The sequence below is a fragment of the Lepisma saccharinum genome, unplaced genomic scaffold (genome assembly GCF_977018435.1).
Source record: "Lepisma saccharinum unplaced genomic scaffold, izLepSacc3.1 HAP1_SCAFFOLD_659, whole genome shotgun sequence".
Taxonomy (NCBI): domain Eukaryota; kingdom Metazoa; phylum Arthropoda; class Insecta; order Zygentoma; family Lepismatidae; genus Lepisma; species Lepisma saccharinum.
In genome coordinates this window covers 104,437-130,312 of record NW_028143330.1, presented here as the reverse complement: position 1 = coordinate 130,312, position 25,876 = coordinate 104,437, and the positions used below count along the sequence as shown (strand labels likewise).

The 25,876-nt window shown below is 38.8% G+C and overlaps 1 protein-coding gene across 1 annotated transcript in view; it reads left to right on the top strand.

The window, feature by feature from the left end:
- The first annotated feature begins 19,846 nt into the window (after positions 1 to 19,846).
- The window catches only part of LOC145983117 (luciferin 4-monooxygenase-like), a 48,932-nt gene continuing 42,902 nt past the window's right edge, over positions 19,847 to 25,876 (top strand). The window contains exons 1-2 of the mRNA XM_083116397.1: positions 19,847 to 19,967; positions 24,189 to 24,324. Of these exons, the coding sequence (XP_082972523.1) occupies positions 24,199 to 24,324 (126 nt within the window). The 5' untranslated portion in view covers positions 19,847 to 19,967; positions 24,189 to 24,198. The remainder of the gene's footprint in view (positions 19,968 to 24,188; positions 24,325 to 25,876) is intronic.

The following is a 25,876-nucleotide window of genomic DNA, read 5'->3' as shown; positions in this document are numbered from 1 at the left end:
TGTATAGAGGGCCCAAAGGAAGAAATACGTGTTTTTGTGTTTCAGCTAAAAAAACTGTTTTAGGGGGCAAAAAGCCCCTCAAATGTAAAGATGAAGACAAATTGACGCAGGAATCTGACCCCTCTGTGTCAAATAAAGACAATGATCACATTAACACAGTTTCAACAGTTAAACACGGTGGTGGGTCATTAATGATTTGGGGTTGTATGTCGTCCAAAGGTGTTGGTACCATCCAGTTTATTGATGGTATCATGGATGCATATGTCTATTTTGACATATTGAAGAACAATGTAAAGCAGAGTGCCCAAAAAATGGACATGCCGCCTATCTACAGATTCCAACAAGACAATGACAGTAAGCATAAGGCGCGAGTTAACGTGAATTGGCTAATATGGAATGTACCCAAACTACTACAAACACCAGCTCAAAGTCCAGACTTAAATCCCATTGAGCATTTATGGGCAATTTTGAAGAGGCGAGTCCATAAAGCAGGTGTCAAGTCCAAACAAGGTTTGAAAACTGTTGTGCAAGCCGAGTGGAATAAAATAAGCTCTGAAACATGTCGAAAACTGGTTAATTCTATGAAGAACAGGTGTCAAGCAGTAATTAAAGCCAAAGGATACACATCAAACAGTGGCGTGCGGTGCTAAATCAGGCAGGGGAACAGGTGACCTGCACTTGCCTCCACCTCCCATGCCTGTCGTAATATAATGCAGTAGACAAAGTAAAATTCAACCCTTACTGGAATGAACTAAATAAATATACGATACATGTTACAAATTGTCAGAAGTGCCATACATGAAGCACGTTAAAATTTTGACAATAACATTGTTAAATCAAATATGATATAATGTAAAGAAAACATTAAAAACAAAATTGTTGATGCACAACAAAGAAAAAAATAATGAAAGCAATTTATGAGTGATCAGAGGAAATAAATGTTTGGTCGAATCCTGTTTCATATCTCTATTTGTATATTACGTTGACATTTTTTTTTGTAGAGTTGAGTATTCTTGTAATTCAAACGTCCTCAATGAAATAATTACATTCAGATGACCGAATTTTTTCATGACGTCCGCTAGATTTGTAGAAATTGTGACAAAACCCGAACTGTTCCAAACTCCCTTCTCAGGAACAAACAAGGACAACAATAATTTGCCGCTGGAAGAGTATCCAGTTAATCATTTTACAGAGTTGTAGTTAACTTCAGGCACGTATCCAAGGGGGTGGGGGGGGGGGCTGGGGCTCGAGACTCCACGAATGTTTTCGGTTTACACTAGATAAAATGAGATTTTTTGTTTCTTGTGGTGTGGAATAAAATAATGTGACGTTAATTTAAGGAGAAATAATTATCGAGGCAAGACTGAGAATGTTCTACATATAACCCTATTATTGTAAATAGCAGGTATTCAAGGTGGGCATCAGGGGCTTGAGGCCCCCCCCCCCTTTTCAGGATATTTTTCTGTTTACACTAGATAAAATTACGTAGATTTTTGGCTTCTTGAATAATGTGATGATAATTCGAGATAAATAATTATCGAGACAAGACGGAGAATGTTCTATAACCCTGGTATTGTTAATAGCGCGTATCCAAGGTGGGGATTTGGCAGCTCGAGGAGACCCCCCTCCCACCAGGATTTTTTTCAGTTTACACTACATAAAATTAGGTTTTTGTCTTCTTGAATGATGTGACGATAATTTAAGGACAGAAATACTTATCAAGGCAAGACAGAGAATGTTCTATAATCCTGTTTTTTATAATATTGCACGTAAACTTTTCTTGCTCTTTCGGTGTTGTCGCAGCGAACTTAACACTATGTAGAGACTTGTCAGCATTTGGAAGCTGCACAACAAAGGTAGCGCTACACGTAGGACAATTCGTTGTAATTTTTAATCTGTAGAAGGCGCGAGAGGGAACGTTATTGAATAAGAGAAGGAGTCGAACTACTTGCAATATTAACGAATAGTTTTTATATACCCTCATTATATAGAATATAATGAAGGTATAAATACGTGGCTTCAATTTCGCGGTTGATCTACAACAGAAGCTGTTAATAAGACTTCAGAGGTAAGTGTGGCAATTCATGCAGTCGATTAGTGATCAGTCAGTGTCCATTGGTTGCTTTATAAGATCTAGTGATTCGAAAATGAAAAGGACTAAATACCATAAAGTAACAAAGTCTACTACTAGTTCTAGTTCGGGTCTAAATCTGAAGACATTGACGACAGCGGAACTTCCGGAGCATAAGAGCTGCAAACATAACATGGGAGGACAAGACAGTAGCGGCTCGTGCCTAAAATAACAGGTGAAGAAGTACATTTATAGCCAATGAAAAACAAATAGTAAATGTCAGTGGCCCCCCCACAATTTGAAACATCTTTTTTGTCTTCATCTGTCCATCTGGAAAATGGTGTCTGCAACAAATTACACACAAAGTCATTTACTGGGTTCATTTTACAAACCACAGCTCAACACATGAACAGAACACACGATAGGAAACGCGGAACAAGATCTCGCGAGAACGCAACGATTTTGCCAAAACCACTGGATGCAATGTTTTCTGTCGACGAGGGAACTGCTGCACCTAGATGGCGACACCCGTTCAATTCCAACGCTAGGTGACATCACCGTTGCCATGACAACCGGCTAAAGTCTTCCGCAACCTAGCGGCGTCTGCTCTTGGTTTGTTTATGCTAGGACGAACTCTTCACGTGCGTAGCGCCGAGCGGCGCATTATTTGAGTATTATCGTGTGCGTTCTGCTGGGAAATAGTTTAATTTAACAAGCAAATGAAAAATGTCAATATTAATTTGAAAATTAGGTGAAAACATCTGCACTTGTTGCACTTGGCCAGCCGCCACTGCAAGACACATTAGTGGTGTTCAGGCTCAAATCAGAGTGAAATAGAATTTCGTGTTGTCGAGTGGATTGTGCATCCCGTGCATGTGTAACAGCTTCGTAAAAACACTTCTGATACATAGATGTTTTGATGCCTGATGAGAAGAAATGGACAAACACACATACTGAGATGGTTCCGTTACAGCATGGAAACAGAGGAGTTGATAGGTAGAAAGTGTTCCGATTTCACGTTCTGATGAAAATGACAGCCTTAAACAGTGGCAACGATTTAGGGGATAGTTTCTCCCCATTTTTTGCCTGCACTATCACACTATGGCCTCTTAATGCTAAGCCTTGTCTATCCCCGTTTTGGCACCCAATTGTCATCACTGGCCTTAAACATACAATTGTGAGGTTTTATCTATAGCCCTTTAAAAAATTGTGTTCAGCCCCCCCCCCCCCCCTTGAAAGGGATTCCTGGATACGTGCCTGAGTAACTTATTTGAAAATGCCTTGTGTATGATTTCGTTTTAGTCTTTAATCCAGTTAGGATATTATTGGTTTGCTGTCTTTTCTGTAAAGTTCAATTAACTAAAAGCTTTCGTCTTCGTCTTCAGCCGGTCGATCATACAACATTCGCAACCCTACGCTCGCAACATTCGCTTTCTTGTCCTGCCGCTGCGTGCGTCTTGGGCCTTGGCTTGGGGCTGGAGGAACAGATGGATGCGAGCTGTTCCCTCGGCAGCTATTTTGCAGCGTTTAGCCAAAGTATTTAGCAGACGCTTAGACTATAGAACATTTTTCCAGTTCGTTATGAATGACAGACGAAATTTTGCAATGAAATTAGGAAAATATGGACTTACTACACTCAAAACTATCACTACGACGCAATTAAACTTTAGCACATAGCAAGAATTCGAAGGAAAAGGAATTCGCTATGTCTCTCGCAGGGAACAGCTAGAGAGTTCAGCTTCCGTGGTGAGGATCGTTTACCTTCGCGCGTGGTCGGAAATACTCGGCATCGGGCCGTAGAGGGATGAACGACGAGGGTAGGTGAAGTAAACAAACGCCCGGTCACGGTGAATGTTTTTCTTCGGCGTTACTTTTGGAAATGTCGATTTCGGGAGAAAGAAGTGTACTTATTATGTTAATATAGATAATTTAAATAGCTTCAATGGGCGATAAGTAGGAGGGAACAGCGTGTTCCCTCTGTTCCATGGAGGGACCGCCACTGACATCAAAGTATTAGAACTGTCAGTCAATTTGCTCTGAATATACTTTTTTATTTTATATTAAGTGTACGAATAGAAAAGTTGTACAAAAAATGGCATGTTTCTCCTTCAGTTTCATTTAATTTATTATTGTCATTGGTTATACAGAATTTGGGTAGATTTATGTTCCTAATGATATTGGTTATTGAATTGTAAAAAAACAATTTCAAAAGAGTGTATTTCCTTTCAGATATTAAATAATTTTCTTTGAAAATCCGTGTGTACGAATAATAATGTTACATACTGTATATAGAATTGGTATAAAATTTTGCCCCCCCCCAAGAAATTCCCATGACGCAGGAGCATCATGAAACCCTCCTGTGGGCACCGCTGGGCATACTGAAAACAGAATATTTTCAACTTCTACTTTATTTTTCCGAAGCGAATAAAGGTGCCTAATTTGCAATGGACTGGCTCATTCAAGAGCATGGAGACTACAGTACAGGAGACTACTTCATCATCTTTTCTCGCACATATCCATTCATAATATACCTTGCATTTTTCTTACTTCATTGTCGGTTTGAAAAAGGAAATACTGAAATAGTAAACGCACAATCACAAGAAGGACAGTCAGACTGAGTGATAGTCCCACATTATTGATTCTGCCCATTTCAGAGCAGAATTCTGCATAATTTCCCACCTGTTGTGTGCAAAAGTTATGTAATATGTTGAAAGTTATACATTGGGCCGGTCCTCCCTGGCACCCCGGTTTCGGCTCCACTGGTGATGTGATATGACACTGTTTTCTCACACCTGAAAAATGACACTTGTTATAATCATGCAGTCCTAACTTTTTCCTGGTTAAAGGTAGGTTGAAGAAACCTTCACCACTGCATTTCTCGTGAAATTCTAGTCTTGACTGGCACGTGAGACCCCCGGGGTGTGTTATCTAAGATCGGAATTTTTCCATCTTTGTCCCCGCATAAAGTGGCTCCACGACCCACCAGCCTCAAATCAAATGGCACCCGGTGAGGGTGTAAAGGCATCCGGAGCGTGATTCTGATCACATGACCTCCAAGATGACATCGAAGATGTGCGACCCTACCTCCACATATCCTAAATGTGCCTTCATGGCACTGTGCTATATGAACAGAGGCCTTTACCTGTATATATTGTATTCGTTTCTGTACTCCTGAGTAACTACGTTTATTTTTTACATACGCGAACCTTCTGCAATATCAATGGCCTAGAGCCCCCTAAAGCCTTACTTGTCCCCCCGCACTGCGGGGTTTTGCAGCTTGTAGATCCGGCACTGCTCATGCATTGTTAACTTCCTACTCCCTCTGTCCCATCATTATAGTCCGGTATGCCAAAATGGTGACTTTTTATTTATCTTCTTTTGGATACTTGATCGGCAAATTTGTACTGATCCTTCAGTAATAACGTTGTATGGTTCATTCCCGTGTTTAATTTTCTTCTTCTGTATACACCAATGTCACAGTTTGCCTATCGGACAATTATTATGGGACAACAAACAAAAGTGTACCGGACAATAATTATGGGACAGAGGGAGTAATTTTTTTTAACGTTTTTTTCCAATAGTATGTACAATTTTAAGTAATAGTGACAAAGTGAGAAAAATGTGCTGTAAAATTATCCTAATATGAAAACGTTTTTCCGTCCAGTTTTTTTTTAACTTACAAAATGGCTGATGAACTTACCGTTGTCGAAATCACACTGATTAATATGAGAAATTGAAATTTATTCTTGATGTGCACGAAAGAAAGGCACAGCTGCCACATCTCTGGGTAAGTTCAGCTTCGAATTTACAATTTCTTTGATTATGATGTTCAGTCTGTGGGAAAGAAACCTTCTTTCGATATGAAAAATCGATTCTCTCCATTATCTCTGAAGCGTGAAGCAGAGAATGTGACATTCCTCGTTGTACACGCCACAAAATTTGAAGTTCTCCTCGAGCGTGATTTTTCCAAGTACCTTGTCTCCCATTGTAAATTTGCATGGAAAATATTGCGAAACTTCCATTAGATAGCTGGCGATTCTATCGTTAGTTTTATTTTGGATGGCGGACCACTACGGACAATCTCAATGATTCTGTACCCTTACATTGATATCTATATGAATATTAACCGTGGTGTAGATGTTCTGATACGTGTGAATCATTAATTAAGTTTTGCTTCTCATAATAAAGTCCCAATGATTTGAAAAATGAATCTTGTAATCCAGGGGTGGTTGGTTGGGAACTAGCACTGTTTGGAAGTAACTAGTTACAAGTAACAGTTACTTTTTTGAAGAAATGTAACTAACTAGTTACTTTTAAAAACAAGTAACTGTAACAGAGTTATTCTTTCAATAGAAGTAACGTTTCAACAGTTACTTCATGACGCTTAAGTTGCTATATAAGTATCTTAAATTATTGATGATTTAGGACTTCAAGTGAACCAGAACCATCGATAAACTACTTGTTTCGCTTCGATACAAATGTCCATCCTTTGTTACATCCTGCCGACAATATAAGACGAAAAGAGAAAGTTGTTCAACTAAATTTGTCTCCTGTCCATGGCAAGTCGGTGGCTCTGGGTGTTACGTACCCAATATGATCAAGTAAGGTGAATAGTTTGCCAAAGATGAATAGAGATGGCAGCACCAGGCATGCAAGGTTAAGAATTGGCATAATATATGTGAATAATTTTATAAATAAGAACAAAGCAAATTGGAAAGATGAAAAACAATAGAATATATTATAAGAAGATAAAGAATAAATATGAAAGAAGTAAATTAATATATATATCTTATAAATCAAATCAATGATCACATGTAAGTTAATATGAAAATTAAGGAAGTCAAAGCACTGATACAAATTTGTGTCTGAACAGATATTCCATCTGTATGATTGATGTACCATTCCTATAGGGGAAATTTTGTTTACATCAGTGGCGAGCGCGTTCTGATCGACGCCCCACAGCACTTTTTGGTTGCGCGGTTTAACTGTAGCACCTACTTGGATGCGCGTGTAAATCGTTTGCACCAAGTATACACTCTGTTGTACCTAGTTAGCGGTGGCGCGTTCCAATTGCAGCCCCAAGGGAGGATATTAGTATTATTCCCAAAGCTTAGAGGAAAAAGTTGGAAAAGGATAAAGGAATTCGTTAAATAGTCAAAAGCTAAATAAATTAAAATCCAGAGGGAAGTTCACAGAGAAGATAAGAAGGAAGTCCCGATCCAGACCGTCCATCAAGAAGGAAGTCCCGACCCAGAACGTCCAATAAGAAGGAAGTCCCGATTCAGACCGTCCATTGAGAAGGAAGTTCCGATCCAGGCCGTCCATCAAGAGGGAAGTCCAGACCGTCCATTGAGAAGGAAGTTCCGATCCAGATCTGCCCATTACGAAGGAAGAAGATTGAGATGAAAATTGACTGTAAACGAGAAAATTATAGAAGAATGTAGCTTATCATGTAAAATTCTTACTCCATGTATCCTGTGTTTAAATAATATATTCGTTTAAACGTCTCCATTGGAAGGCATCCTGTCTGGTTTCGTTGTCTACAAAGAACCCTACCCTGTAGATAAGATAGCTGAGATTTAAGATTAAGGTTTATGTACCTTTGCACCAAATGAAGGTAGCATAAATAAATGGCGACCAACTTTTGGGGCTAGAGTATTAGGAACCAGACAGCGAAGAGAGAAAGAATAATTGAAAATGGAGGAAAAGGATAAAGATGGAAATGAGAAGGGAGAAGCTACAATGAAGGAAGACGGAGAAAAAAGGGAAACTTTCATTTGCTGCGGAGAGGAAGGAAACAAGGAAGAAATTATTTTCTGTGTCACATGCGAGGAAATGAAACATTGGACGTGCGAAGGAATAAGAAAGGAAAAATACATATCAATAAGTAAAAGGAAAGAAGATTATACATGTAAGGAATGCAAGAAGGAAAAGCTAAAATAAAAGCAGAAGAAGACAGAAGAAATAAATTTGATGGAAATGCTCCAAAAGCTGTCAATGCAGATAGAAGAAAATAACAAGGAAGTGAAAGAAAGGCTCGATGAAAATAGTAGAAAATTAGAAGCAGTAAGAAATGAAAGCAAGAAAATGTACAAGATAATAACCGAGACATGTGAAGAAAATAGAAGATCATTGGAAAAAAAGATAGAAGAAACAACACTGCTAATTGAAAACAAAAGCGTGGATATAAATAGGACGATCGAGGAAGAAGTTTCAAAACTTAGAGAGGAGAATATACACAGAACCAATAGTATGGAAAGAAAAATTGTTGAAAATAAATCGCAAATAAAAGCAGTATCTTCTAGAGTAGATGCAAATGAAAGCAAGATAGAAGAAGCAAAGGTCCTAATGGAAGATGGAAGCTGGGAAACACGCAATAGAATGGAAAAGGAAGTTCTAAAACTGAGAGAAGTAAGTACGCGGGAACTGCTAGAAGTTCAAGAAAAAACTAGCAGTATGGAGAAGGACATTACGGAAAATCAAAATAAAATTTATGCCGCAGATAAGAAAGGAAAGGAATTAGACAGAAAATTAAATGGGGCAGTGTCGAAGATAGAGAAGACAGAAAAGAAAGTAGAAGTGGAAAGAAGGTTAGGAAAGCTATTCATCAAAGAAGGAAACATAAATCCTAGGTTTCGAGAAAGTGAAGAAACGAAGGTTAAGAAAGAGCTGAGAGAAGAGAGTTCAAGCGATGAATCGACGACGGAGGAAGAAGAGAAGCATAAGAGATATAGAATAGCGGGAGGTCACAAGAAAAGGAAATGGAAGAATAGCGAAGATGGAAGTAATAATGAAAGGCTCTTAGACATATTGGAAAATGAATTCTCGAGAGACGAGAACTATAGGACCAGGATACCTAGGCCACAAGAATAGCAGAATCTTCCAAAATTCAATGGGAATATATCTGATAAATGTCCCAGAAAGTTTTTAAGGGAACTAACAACAAATGTCAGACTTATGAGGATCCCCGAAGGAATGATTTTGAACGTCATAGAGACATGTTTTGAACAGTCGGCAGCAGGATGGTATCAACTAAATGAGCACAAATTTAGAAATTTTATGGAGTTCAGCCGAAAATTCCTGAATTACTACTGCAGTGAAGACATAAAGGAAAGGCAGCTAGAAGCATTAAAAAGAAGATATGTATATTGGTCAAAAGTCGACAGCCTGGAAGAACATACATGGGAGACTCTAAGAAGCTTCAAAAACCTAAAGGAAGGATGCAGTGAAGAGGAGCTGGTTAAACAAGTTGTCCAAACATTGCCATTAAGAATACAGAGAGCTATAGCAGCGGTTAAGATAAAAGCAGTTGATGATTTGATTGAATATCTAAGAACCGAAGATGTGCTAACAAAAACGCAGAATTCCTGGAACGATAAGGAAGGAAGATTCTATGGAAAGAGGCAACATTCAGAAGAAGAAGGGCGCTCAAAACCAAAGTTCCGGAGACAAGAATTTGATGTAAGAAGAATAGAAGTTAGAAACCAGAGACCAAGTGCAGAAAGAAGAGACGTAGGAAGAAACAATGGAAGATATGAAAGAAGCATAGACTCTGTGGAAGAAAGAGAGAGAAACGATGATAGATATCGAGGAAATTGGAGAAACTTGAGAGGCCGAAATAATTTCCGAAGATACGGAAGAGGAGGAAATCAGCGATGGAGGAACATATATGAACAGAACGAAAGAGAATACCGAGTAAGTGTGCCCAATGAAGAAATGGAAAGAAGAAATACACTTCCGGATGTAGAAAGAGACGAAGCCATAGAATTAGCCAGAAATTATTGTAATGACGCAAGAAGATTCCAAGAGGGAATTACAGCAGATGAAGAGTCAAGGAATGCAGAAGAGAATAGAGGGTCAAACATGTAATGCTCTTGCAGCATCTCCCAGGTGTGAGAGCAAAAACAGAGAGAAATGTAAGGCAGGGAGAAATTGTAAATAGAAATGTACATAGTGAAAGAGAAAGTCTTGAATTATGTTTAATAGAAGAGCCGAATTTCAATGACCTGAAGCCAGGGAGAACTTTTTATGTAAAGGATAAAATTATAGAATTAGAAGTAAAGTGCCTAATAGATTGTGGTAGTGTGGTAGAAGTAATGAGTTATGATTGTTGGAAAAGGATAAAAGGAAAATATCCACAAGCTCGTCTAGATGCATCAGAAAGGGATAAAATAAGATTGGTCATGGCAGCAGGGAAAGAAGAATATAAAATACAAGGAACCATCGGCGTAATGATGAACCTTCAAGGGCTAAATTTTCCTGTCAGATTCCTCGTAGTAAAAGGTCTAAGAAGTGATATGATATTAGGAATACCATTTTTGGAAAAATATGATGGTCATATCTATATCAAAGATAGAAGATTGAATCTAGAGTCATTGGAAGAAGAAAGACTAGATGTTCCAATGGAAACTGTAAACAACGAAATGGAGAGAAAAGAATGCATTGGCAACCTCAATTTAATGTACGGACAGATGAAGGCAGTACCAAATGATATATGCGAAGAAATTGAAAGTGAAATGAATGAAGAAAATGATGAATACACTGCATCTGTTGAAGAGATAAAGAATAAGGTTGATGAGTGCAAAGATATTTCCAAAGAAGAGAGGAAGCAATTACAAGAAGTTTTGTTATAACATAGGAACTTGTTTAGCCAAAAGCCAGGACTCACCAGAGGGTATTCCTACGAAATAGAAGTAGATACAGAAAGACCTATAGTATCTAAACAGTATCCGATACCTTTTGCGAAAAGAAAAGCTGTAGAGGAAGAACTTCAGAAATGGTTAAGATGGGAAATTATAGAAGATTCAAATAGCATACATGTAAGCCCGATGCATGTAGTTGACAAACCCAATGGAGGACTTAGACCAGTCTTAGATCTGAGAGAACTAAACAAACACGTATTACTTCCAAGAAACCAGGTGGATAGAATAGATGAGATGCTACACTCATTTGCAGGGAGCAGATACTTTACTTCTTTTGATTTGACACTGGGATACTTTCAAATTGAGATCGAGAAGAAGTCAAGAAAGTATACAGCATTCAGATATGGATCAAGATTGTTTTTATTCAGAAGATTGCCATATGGTTTAAATTCATCTGTTTCGGCATTTATGACTGCGTTGAACAAGATATTTGGGATAGAAACTAAGCATTGGTTAGCCATATATGTAGATGACATGTGCATTCACAGTAAAGACTGGGATTCACATATAAGAAGAATAGATTGGGTATTGAAGAAATTAGGAAAAGCAGGATTAACCGTCAAACTGGAGAAATGCTATTTTGTCAGAAAGGAAGTTACGTTTTTAGGCCATGTTATATCCGGTGGAGAAATTAAGCTATGTACAGATAAGGATGAAGCGATAAGACTTTTCTCTAAGCCAATTACAGAGATTTCTTGGAATGTGTAATTGGAGAAGCAAGTTCATTAGAGATTTTGCACAAAAGGCAAGACCATTGTATGAGCTATTAAAGAAAACTAACAAGTGGAATTGGGGAGAAGAAGAAGATAAAGCTTTCGGTGTACTGAAGATCGATCTCATATCATCGCCGGCCATAAGCCAACCGAATTTCGAGAAAACATTTTGCTTGGGAACCGATGCATCTAATATAGGACTAGGGGCGTATCTATTCCAGAAGGACGGGAATGGAGAAGACCAAGTCATCCAGTATGCCAGCCGTTCCCTTAAGACTTTTGAGAAATCCTATACTATAAGTGAACTCGAATGCCTAGCCATCTTATTTGGAATACAAAAGTTCTCACCATACCTCAAAGGAAGGAGATTTAAGGTATTCAGCGATCACAAAAGCTTGGTCTGGCTAAATTCGGCAAAGCAGTGGAATCCTAGACTTACCAGATGGGCCCTGTTAATACAAGAATATAGCTTTGAAGTGAGTGATATAAAGGGCAGTGATAATCAAATTGCCGATGCATTAAGCAGAGCTCCAATAAGACCACAACAAGAACCAGAAGAGATAATCAAATTGTCCATAAATGCGATTGTGGAGGAAGAAATGAAAAGTATAGTAAAAGAAGAATGGATAAAAGAGGTGAAAGAAGATGAAGAACTTAGTACTATATTTAAAATATTGGAAGGAGAAACCATTGTTGGAGAAAGGAAGATGAGAAAAGCCAGAATCAAAGGGAATTACAGAATTATAGAAGGCATGATTTTCAAAGTGAACACTGAAAATCCACACCAAGTAAGGTTATGTGTACCCAAAACAATGATCTATAAGATCTTAACAACAGTACATGAAGAGTCAGGACATTTTGGGACAGACAAAACTTTGAGGATGGCACGTCGTTTTTATTTTTGGAAGACTCTGAAAAGGGATGTTGTGGACCATGTTAGAAACTGCGTTGTATGCATACAGACTAAGCCATCTAAATGGAAATTAAAAACGGAAGAACTACATGTTATAGCTTGAAGGCCATTGGATTTAATATCCATAGACTTAATTGGACCACTGCCGAGATCAAAAGGATTGCAATACATCCTTACATGCGTGGACATAAGTAGTAAAGGCCTCCCCGATGGCGCAGTGGTAGCGTTGTTGCCTTGTAATCAAGGGGTCCCGGGTTCGATACCCGGTGGAGGCACAAGTGGTTCGGATCCCACTTTAAACTGTAGGTCCAGTCCCGATTAGCCTTACTGTGCATAAAGTGGACTTAAAACAACAAATCAACATAAGTAGTAAATTTGTAATGTGTTACAACATAAGAAAAGCAACATCAAAAGAGATAGTTAAATGTTTCGAAGACGGTTTCACTAAACACTATGGAATTCCTAGAAAGGTGTTAACAGATAATGGTACACAGTTTGTATCGGAGTATTTCATGGACTATATGCAATTCAAAGGAGTCAAAGTAATAAATGTAACGCGATACCACCCCAGCTCGAATCCCATAGAACGATACAACGGAGAAATAGTCAGACTGTTAAGAACATACTGCCACGATAACCATACACGATGGTCAACTGTTGTTAATAAAATAACTAAATTGTTAAATAACGCATCGTCAGAAGAAACAGGAAGAAGCCCTGCTGAATTATTTCTCGGATACACGGAGGAACCATATGTGTTTGAAGAATTGGAGTGGCCAGATATGATGGAGCAAAAGAGCGAAATGAAGAAAGCGATATCAGAGCTGTATAAAAAGAGAAATAGAAGAAAAACAAAGGACGAGAAGAAGGTTAAGAAAATAGATATCAAGAAAGGAGATTTGGTGTTTTGTAAAACACATCCGGTGAGCAAAGCTTCAGAGAAAGCTATCAAAAAGCTATTTTTCATATATGAAGGCCCATATGAAGTGATAACTACTTTTAGAAATACAGTTTTTCTAAGGCACATAAAAACAGATGTAGAAAGGAGAGAGAATTTAGACAACATTAGAAGATATAATTGTACAGAAGAGAAGAAAGAAAGCGTCAAGAAGAAATAATAAAATTGTATATATATAATTTGAAAAAAAATGTATCTGTACACATATATATATATATATATATATATATATTACGACATTTTTTTATGGCAAAGGGGGAATATTGTGTTACGTACCCAATAGGATCAAGTAAGGTGAATAGTTTGCCAAAGACGAATAGAGATGGCAGCACCAGGCGTGCAAGGTTAAGAATTGGCATAATATATGTGAATAATTTTATAAATAAGAACAAAGCAAATTGGAAAGATGAAAAACAATAGAATATATTATAAGAAGATAAAGAATAAATATGAAAGAAGTAAATTAATATATATATCTTATAAATCAAATCAATGATCACATGTAAGTTAATATGAAAATTTGTGTCTGAACAGATATTCCATCTGTATGATTGATGTACCATTCCTATAGGGGAAATTTTGTTTACATCAGTGGCGAGCGCGTTCTGATCGACGCCCCACAGCACTTTTTGGTTGCGCGGTTTAACTGTAGCACCTACTTGGATGCGCGTGTAAATCGTTTGCACCAAGTATACACTCTGTTGTACCTAGTTAGCGGTGGCGCGTTCCAATTGCAGCCCCAAGGGAGGATATTAGTATTATTCCCAAAGCTTAGAGGAAAAAGTTGGAAAAGGATAAAGGAATTCGTTAAATAGTCAAAAGCTAAATAAATTAAAATCCAGAGGGAAGTTCACAGAGAAGATAAGAAGGAAGTCCCGATCCAGACCGTCCATCAAGAAGGAAGTCCCGACCCAGAACGTCCAATAAGAAGGAAGTCCCGATTCAGACCGTCCATTGAGAAGGAAGTTCCGATCCAGGCCGTCCATCAAGAGGGAAGTCCAGACCGTCCATTGAGAAGGAAGTTCCGATCCAGATCTGCCCATTACGAAGGAAGAAGATTGAGATGAAAATTGACTGTAAACGAGAAAATTATAGAAGAATGTAGCTTATCATGTAAAATTCTTACTCCATGTATCCTGTGTTTAAATAATATATTCGTTTAAACGTCTCCATTGGAAGGCATCCTGTCTGGTTTCGTTGTCTACAAAGAACCCTACCCTGTAGATAAGATAGCTGAGATTTAAGATTAAGGTTTATGTACCTTTGCACCAAATGAAGGTAGCATGGGTTCCAGGCATTTCAGAGTGACAGGTTTATTGCATGTTTCATCTTTCGTTTGGTAGTCCTCAATTCTAAAGCGATATGCATACCTCGGAAGAGGAGTGGGTTTCGCAGAAGCAGCAAGATGAGATTAGGAGGAGGATTCTTTCCTATTGCTGTCGGTTTGCCATTGTTAGTTGTGTGCTGTAAAGTGTGTCTCGTTTCTGTAGTTTGTTCATCTGTGGTCTCATAATTGTCCCCCTTGTGTAAGCAGTAGGGGTGTGCGGGACAGAATTTTTTGGGTTGGGACGGGATCGGGCCGGGAATTTTTTTAAATCCCGACATTCGGGGCGGGAAATGTTCAAAATTTCCCGAAGCTCTGGAAATCTCGAATTCTACACGTCATTTTCACTTTAAGTGATTGTTTTTGCATTTCTGGTACAAAGACTAACCATTGCCGATAAGTTCCAGATACAACGCCTAGAATAACGTAGTGTGGAAAACGGCATGGTTCTGCGCTCTCTGGCTGGTTCCACTCGAAAATGATCCGATAGAGGCGCTGGTGTTGACCCCGGTGCTTGGTGTTCGACTGCTTATAATGGAAGTAAATGGAGTTTTCGCTGCAACGTCTGATTCTTTTACATGAAGCATTTCTATGAATGTAATAATTGCTATGATATTTGGTACAGTGGTCGCGAAGATATTAACGAACATTCTAGACAGTCGACCACGTCCTGTTATCGTCATACTTTCGTTAATAATACGGGAGAAAAAAATACGCGTGGAATGCTCTTGGAAACTAAATTTTTGTGTATGAATTAGGTTCATTATTATTATCATCATCATCATTTCTTTTAAAGATATACACACTGAAGCATTTGTAGTTTTGATATTTACTGTCTCTTTTCTTCCGCTTTAAACTAATCCCGGCGATGATGATAATGATGATTCCATGAAACGACAAGGGGAACCCCTCAAAACTTTCTTAGTGCCATCGACATGAGTGTAAGGCAACTTTCAAACCAATGGGACAAGCGACACGGGATGTTCATACTGTCACACTAGTGACACACAATTCCAGACTGTAAAATAGCATTCATTGCACATGAGGGTCCAAACAGCAAACGACACGTTCATATGGCGTATTCGCGTGCTACTCGTTACTTCGGTCGGAAAGCTCCTTAAAGGAAGGGTGCTGAGACCGAAGCGACGCGCTACAGGGGGAGTTCCCAACTAAGTGACAAGCGACATGGTGCCTTGCTTGCGAACAACAGATAGGCGACACGGTAAACCGCACATTACAACAACAGATCTAGGCGACACGATAAGCCACACGTGTCGCTTTGTCGCTTCTGCGTCGCTCAAACTGGGCCATTTCCTCAATAGCTTGCAACATGTTGCCGTGGTTTGTTGTTCGCGCATACGCGATGCAATGAGTGTCTTCCTTTAGTGAGATTGCGCACCAAAGCGACAAGCGGCAAGCGACACTTATCGCTTGAGGATTTCACCAACCGAACGCTGGCCTGTGCTTCCCGTCATGCCGCTACGATGTGAAATGTTGCTCTTGATTGGCTCCTTTCCAAGCAACATGTGTCGCTTCGGTATGAAAGTTGCCTTGGACCGAATGACCCGTGTCGTTTTGGTGTGAAATCCTCGTATCGTTTGTCGCGTGTCGCTTTGGTCTAAAGTCTCCTTGAGGAAACGGTGCAGTCAGAGTTTGTGCCCCTACGGTTCGAAAGGCTGCATTGATTTCCGACTGCTCGCTTTCAAGCGACACTTGTGGTTTGTCGCCTCGGTATTAAATATCTCTCAGGATACTATTTATATTCTAATAACATAGAAAAATAAACTCTAATACACAGTCCAAGACCTGACGTCCGGAATCACATTGCGATGTTTCTTCTTGTGTTACGCATGCTATTTATTTATTAATTTTATTTTACTTTTCTTTCCAAATTAATGCCATTTCGTGACTGCAAATCACTCCACAAATATAACTGTTTCCATCAATTCACTTACCGCCTTTCTAAAGAAACAAATCTACACAATATATTCCAAAAACTAACTAAGCCGCATTACTTTCATAACAAAATTAGCACCTGGGTCGATCGCACTGCCATCTACTTGTCATCGTCTCGGGGAACCAGTTTCTTGGGTCGTTTTCCACACTACGTTATTCCAGGCGCTGTAGTTCCAGACATTTACAATGCAGAAAACGTCGAGAATTAACGACTTTTTTAAATGACCATTCGGTATTTCCCGACTGCTCGGGATCCCGAAAAGTCGGGAATTCATTTCCCGAAGTCGGGATCGGGACGGGAATTTTTTTTTCCATCCCGCACACCCCTAGTAAGCAGCATCCGATATATGTTCTGTTGTTTTTTTATTACAATTAGTAATCGATTTGTGTAATCTGCAAGAAACTTCCCAGTGGAAAGTAACGGCAAAAAATGTAACTTGAACTGAGTTACTTTTTAAAATGAGTAACTGTAACTCCGTTACTTTCTTAAGCAAGTAACTAACTGTAACTAGTTACCTTTTAAAAAGTAACTTTCCGAAAATGAGAACTAGAAGGAAAAATTTGAATTAAAATTAGGACTAGGCTCCAAAGGATGAGGTTTGTTCCCATGTTTTCCATGTATCTCTAAATGGAAAGAATTTCCTATGTGAGTATGGCTTAAAAATGAATTGGTTCGATAACATGTTTTAATATAAGCTGAATTCGCTAAAATTGGAAGTATCATGGACTTTGTTCGCTGTTCGATTCTACAATATATTTCATTGGTTCTGCGCTGCGATACTCAGCGATTTTCTGTCGTGAAAGGAAACTAGGTTAGGCTCGTAGGAAATTTTCCGTGCTTGTCGAATAATCGTTTAGAATTGAAAGGAGATCACGATGTTGGAGGCCCTGCCTATGGAGATCTTAGTCCTCATATTTCGTTATGTTTTGGAGGTTTGGTCCTGGCATGACCGCTCCACTCTACGTATATTCTGAGTACATCTTGAGATGGCGGTGCGCGTGGCCCTGCGAGGATTTTGTAAGGAGAGGTTTATCTTTTATCCCCGTGATACAGACATTGGATAATGTGCAGCGGGTGTTGGAGAACAATTATGCCTCGTTTGGGCAATACCAAGAGACCCACAAAGAATTAAAGGAGGACACAAGAGAATACGATTCGTATAGAGAGACGTCCGAACAATTTCTGCAAGTAATATCCTATCTATTGTTTCTTCGTGGCCTGAGAAGTTACATGACCCGAAATGGGATCACAGAATTGTGATCACATTTGAGTGTATTTGAAAACAAATTATTGTAACCTAAATCTGAAATAAATGTAAATGGAGGAGGGCGGGGAAAAAAATTGAAAAAAAAATATATTGAGAAAAAAAAAGACAAAAAATTCACCAATTAAGCAAATTATAACGTCTGTGGTGCCCACAATGTTATAATTTGTGAGCCTTGATGGCGTCGTTGTGATTGGCCGCGTTGTCGTGACGATCGTCGCGGTTAGCGCAACTGCATATGGCTATACGTCTTGATTGCTCATTGTGCAGAAAGTGATGCTTTTATATCAGAATTTAGTCATGTTCTTGCTTATGAAATTTGAAACTCTGCTTTACATATTATTGCTACATTGTTAACATATAAACATTTAAATTGGAATCTATGATAATTGCAGCACACTTGCTCGTCGTTTGTTTTGATTTGTTTTATTTTACTTCGCGTTTTGTGCCTCTTGGCTAATTTGCGAAGATGGGGATGAGTGATGAAATGATGAAATTGATGAATGGACATTCACAAACAACCAAGCCCGACCGGGATTCGAACCCGGGACCCTTGGCGTCGCAGCGCGATGTGCTAACCACTCGTCCACAGGGTCGGGCACTTGCTCGTCGTGTTCCGAGATGGCTTAAAATAGACGTACTTTACTGGGAAATAGAAAAAAAAAGCATTGAAAAATTTTGTCGCCGTAGTTAGAGAAAAATATCCGTCTCGATTAGTCTTCGTTGCATATTTAGAGATTCCCGTCCGTGAATGCTTGTTCGGTTCGTCCTTGCGGCCTCCAAAACAGGGTGTTTAAAAAATAATAACCTTATTTTAAAACGTTATATTTAGTGATGAAAACATATTACAAAAATGGAACAAAGTGCAAAATACTCACAAAATGATAAAGTTTTAGCAATGTTATTACAAGCGCTCTATGTGTCCTCCACAGGGACGTACCTATGTTGATCAGTTTGTGGGGGGGGGGGGGGGGGGCAAAACCAAAACGTAAGATTTTTTCCTATCAAACCCCTAACAATTAACAAGCTATTAATAAAATGTACCATTTGGGCGTGTGTGTGTGTGTGTGTAATGAGAAACACTGATAATTTTTAGAGAGACACTCGGAATCTAACTGCATACTAATGTGTAACTTCTTCGCAAAATATTTTGACAGAGCCATTTGAAATGTGACTGCCAAACCGACCCAAGAAGAGCGGTAACGAGTGGCGTGCACAAGGGGGGGGGGTGGTAGGGGTCATAAACCCCATTTGGTCTAGTATTGAAGAAAGATAATTATACTTAACCTCTCACCTTTTAAAAATCCTGAGCACGCCACTGGGGGTAACTAGCTACGGTACTTGAGTAACTTATTATATTTTACAGTAATTGCTAATAATGGTGGCAATTCATGAAACACTCAGAACTTACAATTGTATGTTTTTTTAGTATTCGTGTTACAAATAGGAAAAGATAATTGAAAGTATTTTCCACTTCTTCTCTAGGTATCGAAATAGTGCATAAAATGTTTGGTATACCGTAATCCTATATACGTATTTTTTAATTTCAATATAATGCACTTTAAACCTATAACCAAATGTTGGAAAATATATTTAATGTGGTTGGTATGTACGTACATACGAGAGATTTGGAAATAACAAACACGTATCAGTTTAAATTTTTAATTCAACTTTAATCACTAATACTACATACACACTGTATCTCATGAAACGTGTACTGACATCTCCTTCAAGTAGCTGTTGGCTTTTCCTCCGTTCCATATCTAAGTTGAAAGTTTACTGTGATAAAAACGTTAATCTTGATAGAAAAAATACCTACTTGGGAAACAAGCTTACAATAGAATTGGGTGGAAAATCCTATATCTTAACTATCAAAAGTAAATAATATAAATTGCAGTGGTCAACTTCCACAAACATGTGGAGAATCTCCTCACCTACAGATAAGTTTTTCCACCTATCCTCAGATAACATATATGAAGAATTCAGATTGTTTGCCAAGACCATTTGCTTTGAACTTTTGTCCTCTAAGAGGTGCGTTGCGCGTGTGAATTTACATCAGAGTCAGGTAGGGTTTCTCGGAATTCATTTTGTCTTATTTTTGGCAGATTTTTGCAGTTTCAACGTGTAATTATTAGGGCTCGGATAATTATGCACTTTGCATATGCAAATGCATATTTAAGGATTTTTAACTAAAAATGCATATTTCATATGCAGGTACATATATATCTTCTCTTCTCTTCTCTTTTCTCTTTCTTTCTTCTTTCAACAACTTCAAACAAGCATCAAAATTATAGAAGACGTTAAAGAGGTGAGTTTTCTGAATATAAGACTATTCTAGCTGAAAAGAGGAGTTTCAAGTTCGAAAACTTGAGACATCAAGTTGATATCAAATGCAATCATGATCTTGATCTGTAATGTATTGTATTTCATTTAACGCAGAACCATATTAATTGACAAAAATCTGTGTAGCGAATGAACATTCAGAATAATGCATATTCATTGCCTGGCATGTAATCATTCATAGTTTATAATCTACAGCATTTAAAAATTAAACGGGTTTTTAATGTGCATATTTAAGTGCATATTTTACACTTTTTAGTGCATATTTGCATGCATATTTTTTTTTTTTTTTGTGCATAACTATCCGAGCCCTAGTAATTATTATAAAGAGAAGTGTTCATATACAGGGGATATGACTTCATATACCCAGTGGTTAGCTGGCATTGAACATTTTTGTCCTATAGTGAAGTGAAAGATGAAGTGTATTCAGCTATACACCAAGCTCCATGCCGAAACAGCCCTCTAAAGGCCAAGGCCAAGGCTTGGCAAGCGGCTTTCGTTGGGTAACACGTGCACAGCGTGTCGAGTCCCATCGTCGCTGATTCTTCTTTTCAAGTATCTTCCCAATTGTTCTCGCGATGCTGGGTCAACGCCGAAATTTTGGGGTCTCCCACCGGGAATCGAACCCGAGATTACTGTCACTAAAGGCGAAGGCGCTAACCGTTTTGCTACGCGGCAATCCTAAATACATATGTACTTGAAATACGAAAGAGTTCGGTGGCTGTTTTTGCAGCTCCCGTTAAAATCTTTTAAGAGGAGTGTTCGCCACTGGTGTCAATTGCACAGTGTTTCTGTGCTTCTGTATAATTACAGTATTAAAAAATAATAAATGGAATGTAATTATACTGGTTTTCATTAAATTTTGTAAAGAATCTTGGTTTCAAGAAGCCAGCAAACCGGTTCTAACCCACTTTTCCCTACATACTGCAGTTTGCTTTTATCTCGAGATGCCGTGAATATTCACAAGGACATATCCTATTTAATCAAAGGGATTCCCATGCGCAGACACGTACGACGCTCGCTATAATAATTATAGTAGGTTACGCTCAAATTGTATGATGTACGTCGCAACAGAATAGATCCACGCTATGTTGTGCTGTTGACTGATCCCATGGTCACATTGAATCCGGTCTCAGTTGAACTTTCACACAAGCATATCGACCTAAAACAGCAGAACAAATAACACTATTCCCTGTCCCAGTTATCTCTGGAGAAAGGTCGCGCATAGCGTCAGAGAAGGGGAGGAAATCGAGTGGGCAGAGCGAAGCAGTACACGCTGCTTGAAGGCTGATAGCCGCAGCCATTTTGCTCCCCTTCACGCAATATCGTTCCCTATCGCGTGTTCATTGGTGGAGCCGTCTCGCGTCACTACTTGCGACGAGTCTTGTTTTCGTTCGCCTCCTCCAGAGATAGCTTGTACAGGGTATATGTAAATAAGTAATGGCGTTCTCATTTTGACCTAACTACACAGGCGTATTCTGAGTGTACATTCTTCCCATGAAACTTCACCAGCACACCGATTTTCCTGATGCAATGCAACCACTACATCGACATAACGTCCGCCAGTCGAACTGGCCAGAACACGGCAGTGTAAAAGTTCGGTTGAAACACGGACCAACAATGTAACCCCAAGGTTAGACATGCCCTGGAATTTATCTAACGTCACTCGATTTGCCCCCGAATGTTCTCCTGCTATTTCTGCATGACTAGCTTTTGTTGCTAGTTTCTTTTGAGCTTCTCACACCTTGCGGAAATCTAGTCTGTGTTGGCTTTATTGGGTGTCGTGTCGCTTGCGCCGAGTCATTTGGTTCATTTCCGCCGTGACATATGTCAAGACCTTCCTCGGCTGGTTTTCCCACAATCCAGAGTGTCATCGCCGCCGCGCGCACGTGTGTTTATGGGCACATGGTGCATAGTGCATAAAATGGACTTAAAACATAAAATCAAACGTGTGTTTATGACGATGCACAGCTGTGTTTACACTGAAATGTTAAACCTTTGCAGAGAGTCAAATATGACTTTTCTTTACTTATTTCAAAAGACGTTACACAGGATTACTTGTATCAATTTTATTTCGCAATAGAAAATACATAAATCAGTATCAGCCTATTAACTATTAATCATTTATCGTTAATCGTAAAAAAAACATTGTAAATACAGTATTGTTAAAATATTGAAAGCATTCTACAAGTACTACGCAAATGTACACTTTGGAAGGAACATAAATGTGCCAGTCTATTACACTTAATTATTATACACTACATAAAATCGTCAAAAACATTTTAAATACAGTGTAATTTTTTGCAAACATTATATAAGTAATAGCTACGTATATATAAACACAATATTTCGATACACTTGCACCAATACAAACGTTATTTGAATTCTTGTAGGCATGAAAATGCTCGAAGGCATTCCACGCTTTGTTTCTATCATTTCCATATTCTCAGCCATCTTGTCGTCTCTCTCAAATCTCAGTTTTACATAAGTACTAATTTCCCAATGTATATCCCTCATATATACTTTCATCTTACATTCATTTACCAATCACCTTCCTTTTCAATCGAAGATAAACTCAGCTGGAGCTGGTCAACGTCATAACGTGAGCGCGGCGGTAATGACACTCCGGATTGTGGGAAACCCCACCAAGGAAGGTCTTGACATATGTCGCGGCGGAAATGAACCGATAAGAACCCTCGGCGCAAATGACTCGGTGCAAGCGACACGGACTCGCTTTATTCTGCTTATTTCTCCTTGCATGTAACCGGTTTCCTCCCCTGATAGTGTCTTTGAGTTCGACCGATTACATGGACGTATTCCATATATCGCATGACCCACATTCAATTCTATAGATCCTAGGATTTTCCATCATCTATCTAATCTCTTTCCCCTGCTTGATGAGCTGAAACTTCGTATCGTCAGAACAGGAAATCACAGTAAGTACAATGGAATGCACAAGTATTGCTCGGCCTCCCTAATGGCGTAGTAAGAACGCCGTCGCCTTGTAGTCAAGGGATCCCAGGTTCGATACCCGGAGGAGGCACTTAGTGGTTCTGATCCCATTTTAAACTTCACGTCCAGTCACGATTAGCCTTTCCGTGCATCAAATGGTCTTAAACAAGTATTGCTAGGCAAATTGTTCATGACGAATTTTTTTTTTTTCTTGCGTACTGTGGCCGCCCGATGGCGTAGTGGTAACGTCGTCGCCTTGTAATCAAGGGTTCCCAGGTTCGATACCTTGTGGAGGCGCATAGTGGTTCTGATCCCACTTTAAACTGTAGGTCTATTTCCGATTAGTCTTTCTGTGTATAAAGTGGACTTCAAACTCTCTTGCATCCTACATGTTTATAAAGACTGGATTTTAACGAATGTTAGTGCAGAGGATGTAAGAGCTCTAGCATTTTGTTTCGAAGCTTGAAGCTCTCATTACGTAAAACGAGGAGGATAAACATCGCAATGGACAATTTGCTAGGTGACGCTTATGCGTCCCACCCTACAAGCGAGAAAAGAGTAAGTCGTATTCATCATGTGGTCCTTGACTAGGATTTCATTTGATATGATTTATTTTCCTTTGCTTTTGTACCACTTTTGGCTAATTTGTGAAGATGGGGATGAGTGATGACATGATGAAATTGATGAATAGACACTCACAAACACCAATTCCCAAGCCGGGATTCGAACCTAAAACCCCTGACGTCGTAGCGCGACGGGGGCTTTTGACGTAGGACAAAAATACTTTTGGCAATAATTTCTTGGTTTTAATTACAATAAATAAGACATTTTGGTGTCGCAAGCAGATATATGCTAATTAAATTTGGAATTATTTCATTAAAATTCTGTAGTATATATAAAAGATTAAGAATATGTTAGGAATGGAACTATTATAAGAGTTATGCTAAATTTGGATTTTTGTATTCAGTTATTAAAAATGCAGTTTCTACTTTAGGTGGGCCGATATGGAGAATATAGTGATATCTCCAAATCCTCGCGACCCGGAGGAAATCCCGGTGGTTTCTGCAGTGGACTTCTTGCTGAAGTCGTTGAACAAACATTTACCCGAGAGTAAGGACAGAATCTGGTTGGTGAGTCGAACATTTTGCAAACTTCTATCTGTCTTCTTCCATTCACAAATAAGGTGCGAAATGGAAGTGCACACTGGTTACTTTTAAGAAAAAAAATACTAGCTTTCTCACATTTAAACTTCCAATACATGTGATAAAAGGTTCTAAATATACAAATAATAGCATTCTAATTTAAACCTGTGAAATACTCTGTGCACAGGTGGTCACATTACACTGGGGAACAATTTCTTTTCTCATTTTCTGTTGAACTAGATTTTCAACAGTTTCTGAATATCTTTTCAACGCTGATTTCAAATTGAAATTGCTTTTCCTGTACATCCTCTAGTTATCATGCAATTTGAAACTTTTACTTTTGTGGAAATGGACATCCATTGGTTTTTACACTGGGGATAGGTTGACAACTACGCTATCTGCCCTAGATACAGATGAAAACACACCCTTTTCTGTTTTTTCGTATCGAATTATGGCTTCTTCAAGTAGACATAAGAAAGCAGCTGAGTTATTAGCCTTCAGGCTACAAGAAAAAAATATGCTTCACTGCTGACCAAAGAGTCATATTATTTCCGAATGTGGATCCAGATTTTTGTGGATTTCTTTTCAGAAGACAAATATTTTCTTTACTGCAATGATATCCCAGCTCTTCACAGCCAATTAGATGTTATCTCGTGTAGTCCAAAAAATGGTGATTATATTTCGATAGCTCTAACCTCATTTGCACAAAGTGAATGTTTATGGACCTATTTCAGTTGGCCACTCAGTTTATTTTCGAGAACACACTCACATAAAAAATTATATTTACTTACTCAAATATAACGAGTCCAACTGGATCCTTTTGTGTACATCTAAAAATTGTCAACCACCTGCTTGAACAGCAGAAATACTTCACAATGTATCTATGCTCGAAAGAAATACTGGACTCAGAAGTAGTGGCACATTCCTAAAACTCTGGAAGTAGGAGAGGAATGCCAAACATTGTGAATGAACTAATTGTCAGCCGAGGCAGGATAATTTTCCAGTGGCGTGCCCAAGGTTGGGGGAGGGTGGTGGGGTTTATAAGCCCCTTTGGTCCTGCATTACTAAAAAAAAAAAAAGAAGAAGAACGTCACAGGCAGGAAAATATGGCAAAATGAGGGTTGATTACTTAAAAGAAAGTATGCGTAACCCCCTCTTATCGAAAATCCTGGGCACGCCACTGTCATTATCTCCATATCGTAACGAACTGTGAAGTTCGTGGGATCTTACCAAAAATGTTAACCAATTAATCAATGAGTGATGTAACTTATTCATCGTTCATCCTCGATGATGAGAGCATTCGTCATTAACATGACGAGTTACCGCTTGGCAGTGCGATAGGCACAACTAAAACTAAACCCCTAACTAGTAAAACTAACAACTAGAAAAGACAATGGTCACTCATTGGGTTTTATGAACCTTTGAACCTGAATCATGACTGGGTTAGGATAATTACCTGTCTATCTGACGAATGAAGATAATTTCGAAGAATAAAAATAAACTAAGTCCTCTGTAGGCTTCGTTCCAGGTTGACCAGCGC